At 35.6% G+C, this 17,734-nt stretch overlaps 1 protein-coding gene across 1 annotated transcript in view; it reads left to right on the top strand.

The window, feature by feature from the left end:
• The window catches only part of ADAMTSL1 (ADAMTS like 1), a 392,524-nt gene that overhangs the window by 24,432 nt on the left and 350,358 nt on the right, over window positions 1-17,734 (top strand). The window contains 1 exon segment of the mRNA XM_044657022.1: window positions 14,876-15,003. Within this exon segment, the coding sequence (XP_044512957.1) occupies window positions 14,876-15,003 (128 nt within the window).

Genomic DNA, 17,734 nt, shown 5'->3' with positions numbered 1-17,734 from the left:
TATAGTCCAATATGAAGGATAACTAATACTCATAATAAAGATCCTAAAGCACTACAAATTTAATCATTATATTGTATTGTGTCCTGATTTGAAAATTTGCCATTTATATATGTATCTCTTAAATTCAATTCAATAGGCATCAGTTAAGTTCTTGCCTGGCCTCTGGCACCAGTGCTAGAGATACAAAGGTGGAAAATTACCTAATATGCCATTAAGGAGTTTACCACCTAATGAGGCATATTACATGTATAAAGAGATAGGATACATGAGAGAATGTGAAAATAGCCAAAAGGAGTTTCATAGAATGTGCTATAAAAATGTAAGGAGGGAGAGATTATGTTTAAATTGGGGAAGAGGTTGGAGGCTTCATAAGGTTCATATAAAAGATGTCACCTCAGCAGGACCTCAAATGGACTTGATCAGGCAATCATGGTACATAGGGGGCTTAGAGGTTAATCTGGGAGTCATACAAAGAGTAGAAGGCAGTATGAGATCCAGGAATAGCTGGTCTGACAGGAATATAGAAAGAGTGAAATAAGATTTGACAAGAAAGTTGTGGCCAGGCTGTGGAAAGCATTAAATACCAGTCAAGGTATTTGTGTTTTATCTTCTATATTAAGGGGAAGCTACTAAGATTTATGAGAAGAAAACAGATGTGGTCAGACTTGTACATTAGGAATATTATTTGCCAGGAAGAAGGGAGAGGATGGAGATAGAGTAGTCAGTTTAAAAGGCTTTTGTAATATGCAAGTGAATATCTATGTGGACAACACCTAGGATAGTTAGTTATTGTGTAAATAGAAAGGGGAAGAGAGAAAGAGGAGGAATTTGCTGGTTAATTGGGAGATAAGAATAAACAGGATTTAAAAATTGATTGAAAAGAGGATAGATAGGAAGAGGGAGAGGGAAATCTCAAAAAATGCCTCCCAAAGTTAAACAGATTGACTACTCAGCAACTCAAAAATTATTTCCTAAACATTAAAGGGATCAAAAAGAATTCACTTACATAAGAAAATAGACTACTAAAGAAAGGGGTCTTTGTCCCATGACCATCAGAATCTTTTGGATTTTAGATCAAAACCTTCTGTAAAAGATTTTTTGATTTCTTTTTTCTGGAAAAGAACAAGAAAATTAAGTTCATTTTGCTAAGAGGTGATCAAGAGACTCATGCAATTTAATTCAGTAATATTTATTTCATTGAATCAAATGGCATCAGGCTTAACTATTCAGAGAATCATGGATGTTTATACAGAAGGAATGTTGCTTAATGAAATTGGCCAACTTTTTACATAAGGAAATAGAGGCCCAATGAGGCTGGTGACCAAATTCACAAAGCTAGTAGGTGGCAAAATTGAAAAGCAAACCAAAGATGTTGTGATTTCAAATTTAATGTCCTTTCCATTGTACCCAACTGTAATTCAATTTAATTACATAAAATTTAAATGACATTTACTATGTATAAGTCACTGTGCTGGTTGAGGTAGAAATCTTACATTTGGAAGGTGAAGAAATCATCATTTTCTTGATAGAAATAGCAATGGCTGACTTTTTCTCCCATGAAAATACTAGGGTTTGGTGCATGGGTTTTATTTTATAAGCAATGGGAGCTACTCAAAGATCTGTGTAAAGGTGTGTTGTCTTTTAAGATTTACAACCATTCTCCATACAATACTTCATTTAGTCTTTAGAATAACCCTAAGAGGTAGGCAGTATAAGGACTGGTATCCCCATTTTTCAGATGAGAAAACAGGATCAAAGAGTAGAAAGGATTTACTTGAGGGTATATGACTAGTAAACATCTTATAGGAAACTTGAATCCAACTCTTTTGGCTCTAATTTCAATGACTACATCATTTAATAAACTGAAAAGAGATAATTATGTCTTCAAAAATTTTATTACTCTTTATTACCTTAAAAATTGGGGTATTTTTGATGTCTATGTCTGTCAACCAAGTTGAATAATGATGCTAATTATTAACCTTGCAGTTATCCCAGCTAATTCCAGTAGGAGTGTTTGCTCTTCCAGGAGGTGGTTTTCCCAAGATTCCAAGCACTTCCAGCTGCTTTCTGAAACTTCACATGTGCAGTCATTTTTACAGATGTTTTGCAAATGCATTTAAGCAAAATTTGTCGATGCTCCAGAAAATGTCTGTGGTTGATTGGAGTTGTAGTTTAGCCAGATCACTGGTGGGCTGGGTTGGGGTGGGGGTGGGGGGGCAGAGAGGGGGGAAGGTTTGGGAGAGGGAACCCTTAAACATTTAACCAGCTCAACAGGAAGACCAGAATTCACAAAAAGAGCAGAGGAGGAATTTGGATTTTGAGGGGGTGTTTCAAACATGCTTATCTTGGGGAGCGGTGGGGTGTGAAAGTCCCTGGAGGTGGCTCTTCATTGTTTTCCTTGGCACTTGGCAAGCTGAATTTTTTCCACTGACAGGGTATTTTTGTCTTGGGGGTGGGACAAACAACCAGTTACAATAATTTCCTTTGGCTCCCATAGAAACATCAGGTGAAACCTTCCACCCACCCCGTATACACAAGCACAATTTCACACCTAAGGTGGAAATAGCATAAAAATCTCAAAAACATTCCTACAACTCAAAGACCACAAAGGTGATGACTGCCTCTGAAACCATAATATTAACCCATTACATCTGTCATGTGGAAGCAAAAAGATTTTGAGAATCAATGTGATTTCAGCTTCTCATCTTTCTAGGAGAATTGTTCAGCTTCCCTTTGTGAAGGAAATAAAATTATCCAATTGGAGAAGCCTGCCTTGAGCCCTTAATTGAGCAGTCCTTCATTCAGTAGCTCTGCTGTTACAATTATATCACCAAGTCAATGATTACAGTGGAAAACCAGACTGACAGGCTGTTCCTAGCAGAAATTGTCTTTAAATCTTTCAGACTATAACTTTTTTTTTTTTTTTTTTTTTGGTTTATATCCAAAGCTTTGACTAGTATTTGAAGTCTCTATCAGAGTAAATACAAAATAATTTTTATGTTACTGTTCTATCAGGATCATGACCAAGGAATACTAATGCCTCTCTCTATATGTTCAGTGTATGTTTTTTGTTAATGGAAATTGACATGGTTAGACTAGTTTATGTATGAAGTTGTGAGAGTTTATCTACTTCAAAATGCCTCGTAGGCAGTCAAAAATTTCCTGAATGCTAACCTTTTTGTATAAACCATTATTGCTATTAATTTAACTGGCTGTGAAGTTTGAGCAGATCTTTTCAAAATACCCAGAGGTCTCCTAGCATTTTTTGAAAGGGAGCTCTAATCCATTTCCTAGTCCTTGGATGAAAGGCAGCAAAAAGCAAGTCACCCTGGTTCTAAAGCAAAAATGCTGCAAAAGCATTCGACATTGAGCAGAGTACAGATTTTGTTGCCTAAAAAGAAGCATGGTGCTTTAATTCTCTCTCTTAGATTCTTTTCCAGATTGAAAATAATATCATCATAACAATAATAACATTAAATCCATAAGAACAATATTTCAATAGTTGCTGCCATACTGAATACACAATTTCCAAGCGTCATAAAATGAAAAGCTTTCAAAATATGGAGAAAATGCAATAAAAATCAAATGAGTGTGGGAACATTATAAATTATATCAACTGGTTTGCTACCAAAACTGTTTCCAAAATGCTTTCAATGAGTTTACAAATAATAAGGTTATATATTTTATACAGTAACAAAATGCCTTTGTACAATAGTCCCCAAAACATTGGACATCAGAGAAATATGGTAGATGTTTTCCCAAAATTGTTTCTGAACCCCATCAAACTTTGATGAGAAAAATGCAATAATAATAATAACTCCCATTTAAATAGTGTGTTACGGTTTATAAAGCACTTTATATATTCTATTTCTTTTTATTCTTGGAAATCTGTTAGTTGAAATCTTTTATTATCCTCATTTTACAAATGAAGGAACTGAGGCTGAGAGAAGTTAAGTAATGGCCAGGATGTTTAAAGGTTCACATATTCCTGACTCTAAGCCTAGGACTCAATCCATTAAGCTATATTAAAATTTTCAAAATGTTTATTCTTGGTTTGGAGACCTCATCCACTCATATAATTTATATTTTTACCTCTGTGAAGATGATTCTCCAATTCGTGTCTCCAGCCTTCTCTTTTCATTTGTGTTCTAGTTCTGCAACTTAATCTTTAGGAATTTCAAATTTCTCACCAGTAAAATTAAGGGGCAAGATTAATTATTTTTAAAGTTTAAGACACAGAGAATATTATGAGATGTAAAATATATAGCTTTGACTTCATTAAATTAAAAAGTTTCTGCACTAACAAAATCAATGTAAGCAAAATTAAAAGACAAACAACAAATTGGAGAAAATTCTTTGTAGAATATCTCTCTGATGTGGGCTTCATTTCTCAAATATAGAGAGAATTGAAACAAATTTATAAAAATCAAAAGCATTGCCCAATGGACAAATTGTCAGGGCATATGAACAGGTAATTTTCAGATAAAGAAATTAAAACTATCTTTAGTCATATAAAAATACTCCAAATTATTCTTAATTAGAGAAATTCAAATTAAAATAACTCTGAGGTACAATCTTTTACCCATCAAACTGGCTAAAATCACAAAAAAAGGAAAATTATAAATATTGGCAGGAATGTGGGAAAATTGGGACACACACACTACTGTAGAGCTGAGAACTAATTGTAAGGGTTAAATTGGGGTTTTGAATAAATAAGAGAGTTATAAATTCAATGTTGTGGTCACCAAATTCAAAATATTATCCCTAAGCCAGAAAGTAACTGTTAGCAGCTTTTATTTATAATGAGGAAGAGAAAGAGTTGAAGTATGACATGTAGGAGGGGAAGAGGTAAAGAGTTGCCTAGCCTAGACTAAGTGCTGATCCAATGAAATTTAGCTCACTCCCCAACAAAGTTCCAATCTCGAAGGGGAAGTCTGAGTCACTCACCAGCAAGACAATGCAGGATCCAAGAAAAAGAGTCTCTCCATAGAACTCATGATGAAGGGAGTGTCCCACCAAAGTGCCAATGAGCAGAGAAGGTCTCCTCACAGAGCCACCAAGGCAGGAATCTCTCCAAGCCAGAAGTCTCAGTGGTCTTCAGCCAGGGTTCCACCAATGTAGCCTCCTCCAAAGCCAAAGCAGGAATCTCCACAACCAGTCTCTTCAGAAGCCAGGAAAGAAATGCTCCAAACCAATCTCTCCAAATGCCAGGAAGGAAATGAATGCTAGACCATGTTGGTCTCTTTTTATACCCCTTTTTTCCCACATCACTTCCTATCATTCCTGTCACTCCTCCTTCTTCACAGAAACCAAGGGCAGTCTTTCAATTTGCCTAGCACTGCCCAAGTGGGGGGAAAGTGGCCTTTGGAGGTGTCATTTACTATAGCAAGTGACTTGTGAACTCTCATCCTTAATGGTAAATAGAGGTATTTTAAGTTCTTGATTTGATTAGCTAAAAATAGGCAAGGGGAGAGTTAATCCTATCTTCACAGATATAACCATTCTGGATAGCAATCTGGAATCAAGTTCAAAAGACGATAAAACTGTGCATACCCTTTGACCCAGCAATACCACTACTAGGTCTGTATCCTAAAGAGATAAGGATAGGGGGAAAGAACCACTTTTTTGAAAATTTTTATAGCAGTTTTTTTTTGTGGTGGCAAAGAACTGGAAACTGAATGGATGTCTATCAATTGGGGAGTGGCTGAAAAAATTCTGGCATAGGCTTATAATGAAATACTATTATACCATAAAAAATGACACACAAGATGACCCCCCCTCAAAAAAAACACTTGGAAAGACATGAATTAATAAAAAAACAAATGAGCAGATCCAGGAGAATGTTTGTACATAGTAACAACAATAATGTATGATAATCAATTGCGAATGACTTAAGTATTATCAACAAGGCAAGAATCCAGGACATCTCCAAGGGATTTATGAAGAAAAGGAATATCCACTGCTATAGAAGGAAGAGACAGTACAAATGCAGATTGAAACATACCATTCTTCACTTTGTTTCCCCCATGAATTTTTTTTTCTGGTGTAAGCAATATACATCTTGTTTCACACAAAAAACATAGAAATATGTATTATATGATAATATATGTACAACCTATATCATATTACCTGCCTTCTTGGAAAGGGTGAGAGGTGGGAGGGAGGGAGAGAACATAGATTGTAAAATGTCAGAAAATAAATATTAAAAATCTTATCAACATGAAATCTGGAAAAAATAAAATATTTAAAAAATATTTTGAAGGTTTCATCTAGTTCTATTTATTATGAACCTAAGATCTCCACCTGCATACTGAATATGTCCAGTGGATGTCCCTTTTGCATGATTTTTTCTGCATTTTTGTTATATTTTTCTTAATTACATGTAGATTCAATTTTTAATAATTGTTTTCTGACATTTTATAGTCTGTATTCTTTCCCTCTCTCTCTTCCCCATTCCTCCAAAATATGATATAGATTACCACATAATAAATATTTCCATGTTTGTCATGTTATAAAAGGAGACACATTGCTTATGCAAGGAAAAAAAACTCATGAAGGAGATAAACTTAAAAATGCTGTTTCAATCTGCATTCAGACTGTCAGTTACTTCTATGGTGATGGATAGCCTATTTTGTCATGAGTCACTTGGAGGTGTTTTGGCTCTGATCATAGTTAATCCATCCATAGCTGATCATCGTACATTATTGTTGTATGTTCTTCTAGTTCTCCTGGTTCTCCTCACTTCACTTTGCATCAATTTATAAAGTCTTTCTAGGGTATTTTTTGTGATTTTCCTATTCATCATTTCTTATGACATAATAGTATTCCATTACAATCATATACCACAACTTGTTCAGCCATTCTCTAATTGATGGACATCGCCAGTTTCCAATTCTTTGCCACCATAAAAAAAGAGCTGCTCTAAATATTTTTGTACAAATGGATTTTTTTTTCTGTATGTCTTTGCTTTCTTTGGGATACAGATCTAAAAGTGAGTTTGTTGGTTGAAAGGGTCTTTGGGCCCTTTGGGCATAGTTCCAGATTGCTCTCTAAAATGGTTGTGACAGTTCTAAGTTCCACCAATAATATCAATGTTCCAATTTTCCCACATCCCCTCCAACATATATAATATTTCTTTTTTGTCATATTAACCAGTCTGATAGATGTGAGATGATACCTCAGAGTTGTTTTAATTTGCATTTCTCTAACCTTTGACAACAACTCAGCAGTTTCAAAATTTAATTAATCATATTCCTTTCTTAATATACTCCAACTCCCAACTTCTCTATTTCTTCTGGAATCATAGAATTTCAGATTTGGAACATTCTTGGAGCTCATCTCATCTAACCTAAACTAGAATCTCTTTTTACAAAATTGCCAGGCAGTGAATATCCAACCTTAACTTCAAGACCTGTAGTGAAAGGGATCCTACTATGTCCCAAGATCAAGCTTTGGATATTTTTCATTTTTTGGAAGTTTATCCTTATAGCAAGACAAAATCTTATAATTTCTTTATAATTTCCACTCATTACTCCTAGTCCTGTTCTCTGTTGCCAAATGGAGTAAGTCAAATCTCTCTTCCACAAAACCAACTTAACAAACTACAAAATAATGGCAGTATGGTATGTCCCCTAAGTTTTCTCCAGTTTAAATATCCCCAGTTCCTTCACCTGATCCTGATATGGCTTAAAATAGAGACTCTTAAGCCTATTAGTTGCCCTTTTTTTAGACATTCTGTAAGCTTATGAATATGTTTGTTGACATATAGAAAAAGCCCATGTAAAAGTTCAGAGTGGATATGAAATAAAGACAGGATCCTCATTAAGAGGGGAAAGTCCTAGAGGAGACAGACAGGGTATATTTAGAAGAGTTTGTCTCAGCAAGGAGGAGAACTATCTCTTCATCCAAGACTGGAGCACTATAGCAAAGAATGGAGAATTTGTGTGGTATAGTAGAGAAGAGGGAATTTTTATTATTTGGACTCTATTTTCTCAGTAAAAGAGAATTTGGGAATCCAATCTTTTTTCACTTTACTAGCCTCTCTGTATGCTTCTGACCAGGAACAGAGACTTTCTTGTTGTCTCTTATTTCCTGACAGTGACTTTTCACTGGCTAATCCTGTAAATCTATAATGCTCTTCTCAGCTTTGCCTCCTGGCTTCCTGGCTTCCTTCAAGACTAAGCTGAAATATCATCTGCAAAAAAGTTTTCCCAATCATTCCCTCTACCTCCTCCTAAAGTCCCTTTGCCCTATGAGATTATATCCCATTTATACTGTATATATCATATATATGTTGTTAGTAGTAGGTAATTTCTCTCAGTATAAGATGAGCTCTTTGAGGTAGTAAATATGCTTCTGCTTTTTATTCTCACTCTTTAGGGCAGTACCTGGTAAACAATAAGTGGTTAATAAGTGATTTTTGTTCTTATTGATGATGATGATGATGATGATGATGATGATAGTGGTGAGATCACTGATTTAAAAAAATTTGTCTTGGAAAAGAGAAAGGTGGGCAACTCCTTCATGTGAGGCAAAAGAGGATCCAATGGGTAGAAAACATCAGAGTATAGACTACTTGGCCACAGTCAAGAAGTTGGAAAAATTGTCAAAAGCCAAAAAGTCTGTGTTCATAAAGTTTGCTGTATATGGCAAAGTTATCATGAGATAGAGACTGTATACTAAAAAATATTGATTCTAAATTGGGTTTGAAATGTAACTTTACAAAAAGTTTTTGTAACTTAAACATCCACCAAGCATTACAATAACCATTCTATTTGCTCTTAACTATATCCATTCCTAAAGCTTCACATACTTGATCCGTCTGGCTTTTTAAGCACATTATTTCCCAATATATACATAGAACAAACATGCACATGCTAGAGAAAGATGGTTCTCTCATCATGGGCAGAGCTCCTCTTTTGTTCAAGCTGCTTTCATTTAGAGGTATATGACATTTATTTTGTACTGTCCCATGAAATTCCAGATGTGTTAAAAAAATAAATGTTGTGTCTGTTCTTCGAGAGTTAAAACAGACTCAGGTGCCCCAGTGTTAATCTTCCAAAAGGATTTTGGCTACCTTCCATCTACTCAGTATTCATCTTGAATGTATTATTTATAAATATTTACTCCCCCATTAGAATGAAAGCTCCTTGAGGCCAGTGACTATTTTTACTTTCCCTTTTTATTCCTATGGCTTATCCAGTACTAGACATGTAACCACTATGATATACTAGACACAGTAACCACTATGATTTCTTAATTGATTTCTTAATTGATTGTACATAGCATAGATTTTTGAGGTTTCCACATCTCTTAATTATTTTGCTAATTATATCAGCTAGTGCATATCTGTAAAATATCCCAACAGGCCAGTGTATTTGTGATCTTCCCAGTGTGGACATTCCTGCAGTGATCCAGGTCAAAGTCCATCCCTGCCACCCTTGCCCAAGCTTCCCATAAATTCACCACAGGAGAGGTCTCCCTTGTGATCACATCACCTGGAATCATAGTGGACAAAATAATCTGTCTGGAGTCAGGAATATCTGAGCTCAAACTAGTCTTTTACTAGATGTGTGTAGCAAGTTACTGAACCTCTTTGCCTCGGTTTCTGGATCTGTAAATTGGAAAATAATAGCATTTATATCCCATAGTTGTGAGAATCATATAAAATTGTATTTGTAAAGCTATTAGCATAATGCCTGGAACACAGTAAGCACTAAACAAATGTTACCCATTATTATTATTGCTCTTGTTGGTTTTGTTGTTTTTCCTCAATGATAGTATGGAAATAATAGCAATTATCTCCCAGAGTTTAGGATCAAATGATAGATAGATAGATAGATAGATAGATAGATAGATAGATAGATAGATAGATAGATAGATAGATAGATATACAGTGTTTAGCACAGTGCTTGGTACATAGTAGATGTTTAATAATTGCATCTTTTCTTCCCTTCCTTTCTTTTCCCCTCCTTTCCTCCTTTCCTTCCTTTCTTCCTTCTTCTTAAAATTACAAATACATCAGGTCATGGATTGCTTTCACAATGTGCCCTGCCCACCTTCTCTTTTGATCATACATTTCTTGAACAGAATCCTTTGTGCTACTTCCTTTTCACTCTTTTTCACTGACTGCAAACTACCTGTATCTATCTTGTGCTTCTCCCAGGACCCTTGAGATAATCTTCCATTTCACTTCTTCAGAGATTGTAGCATTCTGTGACATATAGACAGAGATATGGAGATAGCCCATTTCGGCAAATCTCAAACACAGAAACATATTCATTCAATTATCTAAGCAATATTTATTAAGCAAACATAAATTTACAAAATCTCATTAGCCTATTACCTCTTTCTTTTGTCTTTTGGTAAAAACTCTAATTCTGTTCAATTTATTGTTAATAACTTATGTTCTTAAGATTTGAGATTTATACAAAACTTTGTTCACAACAATCCTGTGGAGTAGGCAGGAAAAGGACTATCCCCATTTTACATATAGGTCTGAGAGGTAACTTCCCCATGACCACACTGCCATTGGGTTTAATATTGGATTAGAAATTTTATCAGTAAAATAAAGGAGTCAGACTAGATTATCTTCAAGGCCCTTTCAAGCTCTTGATCAATAATCCAAATGTCTTGATTCCATAAACTTCTTTCCGTTATATCATTCTTCCTATTCCCTCCCCCACCCCACCCCATCCAGATGCTGTTACAGCACTGGAGCAAGTATATAGTTTTCCTGAGTGCTCCTTATATCTGTATTCATGTGTATACACATAATTCTCCACTTGTTCCTTAATCTTCCTACTTCCTACAGCATCTTGCAAATAGGTTTCATAACCTGTACAAACCCTAATGAACAAGATCTCTGTACAAAGAGATTTGTACATGTGAGGTCAATCTGAGGCTAAGTGTATATTGGGCAGTGAGAAACAGGGAAAATATTGCTTCATGCGATTACTCAAAAGGCTTTAAGTACTTGTAACTGTCAGGCCTGGAGCTGTTCACCTGAGGTTTCATTTCTGAAATTGACCCTGAGAATACAGAATAAAACTGTAAGATTAAAGCTGCATTTAGATAAACCAGTAATGGCAAGAAAAGGAAACCACCCTAACACTGCTGGAGTGATGGAAACTCCTTCTATCTATGGGAGATATAAAATGAATCATGACTAAAAATTTTATTCTAGGCAATTAGCATTTGCCCATGTTTAGAGAAGCATATTTGGATGGGGGTAATGGAAGATGCTCTTGACAGGTTCTCAGAACTTTTATAAGGGAGGAGCTATGGTAGCATTACAATAGGAAGTACTTGTTAACTATAACTCTAAAAGTCAGTTTGACTGGACAAGAGATGTAGAAAGAATGTAGAAAGATGTAGATCTTGGTTTATATAGACCTCACTGGAACAACTCCCAGCATAGTGATCTTTCTTCCAGGGAAACTAGGTACCATATTTGAAACCTCTTTACAAGGAGTATATAGACATTTTTTCTTCTTCATATTCCCATCCTCTGGCACAATGCTAAGGACAACATAATAGACACTTAATAAATGTTTATTATTATTGAATTGTCTTAAGCTACAGGTAAACCCATCTCCTTTGAAACAGGCTCCAAAATGTATGAATCAAAAAGAGATGTCTTTATGCCATAACAATATCTCTGTGAAGAAAAAATAAAATGAGATAGAATAAACTGCCTGATTAGTAATGTAATTAGTAAAACCAATCTATTCCCTCTTTTTTTGTCATTATCCTCTGATGAAATACCAGCCAACATAAAATAAGCTTAGAGTCAGTGTCCTTTTTTTGGGGGGGGGGTGGGGCATAGATAGATGTTAACATCTAAAGACCATCATCTTGCCTGGAAACTCTTGCTGAAATTTCTAACTGAGCCAGTGATAATCTCTTGATCACTTTTTTTTGTGGCATTATTAACCTTGGTTCTGAGGCATTCAGATGAATATAGTCCATTAGTACAATGGAGAAGAAGGCTGAGGTGCATGGGTAGGGCAGCCAAGAGAAGTGAGGGTGTTTGGCATCATAAGTATTGACTGTGGCTTTTCAAAAGTGGCCTCCAATTCACCCCTACTGTTAGCTGACTTAGTTTCACTTGCTAGGTGAAAACAGGAGATCACAATTGTTGTTAATTTACTATCAAGTAAATAGGTGTTCACATGCTAAAGTTTTAAAGTAATAAACAAGTCCTAACTGGATTAGGCATGTTATGTGCTTATACTGAGGACCCTCTTAAAAAAAGGCAATAAACAAATGCTGGGAGATTTTTAAATGGCCTTAAAGGCATTGCTAGAATGTCATTCTTGGTTGTAGATGCTAAGTTCTGGCAGAATTAAAGAGGAGGAAAATCACTTTACTTTCCTTAACATTAAACATGGATTCAGTTGAAATGAATTATGTTTATTCCACTTGTTAAAAGAAAACTTGGAGTTTGTTCGAGTTTGAGACCACATGCTTTCTGGGAATATATGTCTTATAACAAATCTTGGAATGCAAACAGCAGGCACATGCCTCTCTGCTGGGTGGGTGTGCGGAGAAGTTCACAGGGATGTGGGCGCTCAGTGGGCCTGCCTTGTTGTGCTGCTCTTGGCAATTGGTGGTGAGGTAAAGGGGATCAGTCAGCGAAGCAACACCTTGTACCCCTTATTAACGGTTCCTCAAATGAGGCATGTGACAAGGAGAGGGGAAGAAAGTTCAACATGGAGTTTTAAACCATTTGTTTCTTTACAAAAACACAATAACAGTCACATATTTTCATTTTTCAAAAATCTTACCCAGAGAGCAGCCAGCTGGAATAACCTTAATAAACTGGCTTTCTGGGCCTCTTATCTCACATGTAAATGCTAATAAGATTGCATCTGGGGATGGAGTACAGCTGTGAATGTTGCATATTTGATTTTTTGCAGCTGTAGGGACTGGATATAGTCATAGCTTATAATCACTGATCTTGCTCACTTTAATCACTTCATTTATCCTAGCAATTATAGAGGCTGATTCAAATTTCAGTTGCATTTTATGTGAACAAAATAAGGGAAATTACATTTAGTAAATTTATATTTGTTACATATACAATAAGTGGATCAAACATCACTTTCAAAACTACCTAATTGTTTTGCCAATCATTCAGAGGGAAACAATTCATTGGACCTAAATTTGGCAGAAGACAAGTTAGAGTGATATACAGTATTGTGATTCTCAGTGGACTTCAAAACTGGGGCATTAATGTAGTAAGCATGTAAAGGAAACATTTGGGAATATGAACTCCTATGGCAAAAGAGTAAGTCAATCTAATCATTTAACTCCTCTTTCCCCAACCCTCCCATTTAATTGAGCCCTGGAAAAACAGTACCCCATATTGCTGTGATTAGAGATTGAGTTTGTCAAGCCTATAAAACAGGCATCAAGGCTCAATAAATAGTTTCTTCTGGAAGGAAGGGCTTTTTTGTGTGGCAGATGTGATTCTGTTACCTACGCCATTTTGTATTTTATAGAAGCTGGAAATTACAGTCTGGTCACATCACCAGACAAATTTGACATTATATGTATTTGGAAAATTCCATCCTGGAAAAGGTCAAAGGGCCCCATTGCAGAATGGAAAGTAGAATGGCTTTTGAGACAACTAGGGATCATAATGCATAGAGAGCCGGACTGAGATTCAAGAGAGCCCTGAATTTGAATCCTGTTTCAGGACAGGTCATACCGTGCAAATTACTACACCTTCCTGAAACTCATTTTCCTTATCTATAAAATGAGTGGGGTTTGGACTCAGTGTTAATTAAGGTCCCTTCCAATTTTAATTCCATTATCCTATTCACCTGGATTTGAATTCTGGACTATTTCATTTTCTGGACCTTAGTTTCCTCATCTTTAAAATAAGAATACAATAATGATGTATAAGAATGAAGAAGGCATGAGCTTGTGTCACATCTGGCACATACAAGTTGTGGGACCAAGGACATGTCAGCTAACCTCTCCAGTGAATTTTATAAGACTATGAATTATAGAACAATTACCAATGTGCATCCATGGAGGGGAGGTTCTACATTGGAGGTTCTTGACCATGATGAAATCATGGATCTAGAACCATCTTATCCTTTCCATATCTCCAACCCCCACCCTAGGTGCTGCCTTCTGAAACTTTAATAAAGAAAATGTTTCATAAACCATAAAGTAATTTTAAAATGTGGAATGTTGTAACTATGCCTGAAGAATGAGTTGCCCCTGCTGAACTACATCAAGATCTTAATTACAGTACTCTATAAGCCCTAAATAAGAAATTTACCAATTATGTTCCATTTTAAACCAGTGATCACAAGTCCCATTTCTAAGGATCTTAAGTGTGTTTCTTGAAAAACTCTCTCAGATAGTTGGCATTACCACCATTTTATAAGTGAAGAAAATGAGGCCCCAAAATTTTCAATTGCTTGCCCAGGATCCCAAAACCAGTTAAAGTAGCCAAACAAGGACTCAAAATAGGGGTATTCTGAATACTATTTGCAAAGGGGTTATATGGTTGTAAATGCATACACTTCTACCATTTTTAGTTATAGGAAAAAATACAGAAAAACATTTGATAACTTTACATATAGCTTTCACAGATTTTATAAAAGTGTTGAATTTTATTAATAAACCTGGAGTTTGAGCATAGCAAATTTGAATGTCCAGTGAAATTTGCTATGTTCCTCAAATGATTACTCCACCTATACTAGCTAGTACAATATTTTACATGCTGAAAAAATGCCTACAAATCCTAAATTAAATTAATAAATTTATGGTGTAGAATAGTTTGGGGATATTTAATGTTTGAGGATTTTTCAAAAGGTGTTGGGACACCCACCAATGAAAATGTTATCTCTTCCAGAGTTCAAGGACAGCCCGTTCAGAAGAAGACCGGGATGCATTGTGGGATGCCTGGGGTCCATGGAGTGAATGCTCCCGAACTTGTGGTGGAGGGGCCTCCTACTCACTGAGACGTTGCCTTAGCAGCAAGTAAGTGAAATGCCATTTTTCTTTGGAACGCTTGAGAGGACAAACATGAAAGTTATCATTGGTTTTGGTACATATTTTGAAATACTTATTATAAATATTTTTTAACCTATAAATACCTTCCCTTTTTAAAAAATCTCCTTGGGATATAGACCTAGTAGTAGTATTACTGGGTCAAGTAATATGTATAGTTTTATAACTCTTTGAATATAATTCCAAATTGTTCTCCTGAATGATTGTACTGATTTATAAGTCCACCAACAGTTCAATAGTGGATGTGTTTTCTCACATATCCTATGACATTTGTGATTTCCTCTTTGTAATTCTCAACATTTGTGAGGTTGTACCTAAAGTTGCTTTAATTTGCCTCTCCCCATTAAATAGCATTTTTTCATAGGACTATAGAGAGCTTTGATTTTTTTTCTTCTGAAAATTGCTTGTCATATCCCTCAATCATTTAACAATTAGGGAATGGCTACTATTTTTGTAAATTAACCTAAGTTCTCTGTATATTTGAGAAGTTAGGATTTTATTAGAGAAACTTGCTCTAAAATTTTTTGTATTACTCTATTGTACCTGTTACTTTTTAGTTTCCCTGATTATCTCTTTTAATTAGGTCTATTTTTTTTTTTGACTGTCGTTGTTGCTTTGTCTGAAATCATGACTGCTACCCTTGACTTTGGCCTGAAGTATAACAGATTCCATTTCAGTCCCTGATTTTAACCTGTGTGTGTGTTCCTGTTTCAAGTGTTTTCATGTAAACGACATATTGTTGGATTCTCATTTATAATGCATCCTACTGTTTTCATTTCATAAGTGGATTCATCCCATTCATTTATAATTACTAACTGCATAATTCCCTCCATCCCATTTTCTTCTCTTTATCCTCTCTCTCTCTCTCTTTTTTCCCCCTGGCCTTCCTAAAAAGTCAGTTTTGCTTCTGACCACTGCCTCTCTTAATCTGCCCTCCCTTTTTCCACTTGCTGTCCTCTTCTGTAATTCTCTTCTCCTCCTTCTCTTTTGGGTAAGATAGATGAATGTGCTTAGGTCATATAAATCATTTTGATCCATTTCCAGGGACAGAAAAGATCCAATTAGTTTAAGATTTCTGCATGAACAATAAGATTAAATTTTTCATGAAACCTACATATTGTACTAAATGAAAATAGTTAATCAACAAACATTTATTAGATACTTTCTGCCAGACATTGGGTTAAACTGAGCCCTAGTGATACAGAGAGAAGCAAATAATGATCTGCATTCAAGGAGCTCATGTTTAAATGGAGGTGGCAACAAGCAAATAATGAAATACATAGTCATATACACTCACTCTATACAGTGGGTTCCAAAAGTCTCAGTGTAGTTTTAAGCATTAAAGTAAGCTTTAAGCTCACTTTGAGGATTTTCTGTATGTAAAGTAGGTGATAGCTAATCCTAGAAGCGAAGAGACTAGAAAGAAATTTTATCTTTCTAAACTACCCAGATACACACACGCACACACACAAATGCAGTCATTTGTTTTCAGTGTGCAATGAAAGATATGGGGAGCTTTTTGTGGAAGGCCTGGCAGTTTCTAGACTGGAAAAGCTTAGAGCTTTTAAAGCTCAATAATGGATTATGATTGTGTCTCCCAAGGACTAACCAAATTAAGCTTAAAGAAGCTGATTACCAGAGGAGTTTTTTGTTGTTGTTATTTAGTTATTTTTCAGGCATTTCCAAATCTTCATGACTTTGGGGTTTTCTTGGCAAAGTTCCCCAAGTGGTTTGTCATTTCCTTCTCCAAATCATTTTACAGATAAGGAAACTAAAGCAAACAATTAACTGACTTGTCCAGGAATATATAGCTTTTAAGTGTTAGAGACCTGATTTGAACTCAGGAAGACCTCTTCCTGATGACTTTAAGCTTGGTACTCCATCCACTGCACCGCCTAGGTCAAGAGGAGTGGCCATTCACTAATTAGAACTTTTGGTCACAGGAATTAATGAAGAACACTGACTGAGGCATGGAGAAATTATATTCTGTGCCAAGACAGAGGGCAACTACTCATATTACAAAGGATTAACAAAGGAAGGTAATGGTTGGAAGATAGGATCACTTTCACCAATCAAAAAAAGAGCAGCCATTGGTATTTCTATTAATCCTAAAGAATGAAATTGTAATTAGTAATAGATATATCGTTGACAATATTTTAGTCTGTCATGTTGAGAGGCAACATGACTTATAGAGTTCTAGACTTAGTCGAGCAGTCTTGTACTCCTTTGACACCTCTGAGGTTGACCAATTGTGAGTCCCCAGGCAAATCGCTGAATTTCTCTAAGTCTTGATTGCCTCATTAGTAAAACAGGCATAATACTATCTATAGAAAGTACTCTGCTCTCAAGGTGGTTGGGAGGCTCCTAAGAGACAATGTCTGGAAAGCATTTCATAAACTTTAAAATACCATATAAATGTCAGCTATTATTACCATTGTATGTCAGTATAATCACTTTAAAGATTATAATAGCAATAGTAGTAATAATGTGTAAATAGCATTGTGGGTTAATAGTTATCTTCAAAAATTACCAGTTTGCTAGTACCAATACCAGGTACTTTGCAGGTAAATAAATGTAAGGGAAGGAAATGAGAAAGCAAAGAGAAGAAAGGAAAGGAAAGGAAAGGAAAGGAAAGGAAAGGAAAGGAAAGGAAAGGAAAGGAAAGGAAAGGAAAGGAAAGGAAAGGAAAGGAAAGGAAAGG

The sequence above is a fragment of the Gracilinanus agilis genome, chromosome 1, assembly GCF_016433145.1.
Source record: "Gracilinanus agilis isolate LMUSP501 chromosome 1, AgileGrace, whole genome shotgun sequence".
NCBI classification, from domain to species: Eukaryota; Metazoa; Chordata; class Mammalia; order Didelphimorphia; family Didelphidae; genus Gracilinanus; species Gracilinanus agilis.
The sequence above is the reverse complement of the archived record's forward strand: the minus strand, read 5'-3'. Positions and strand labels throughout refer to the sequence as shown.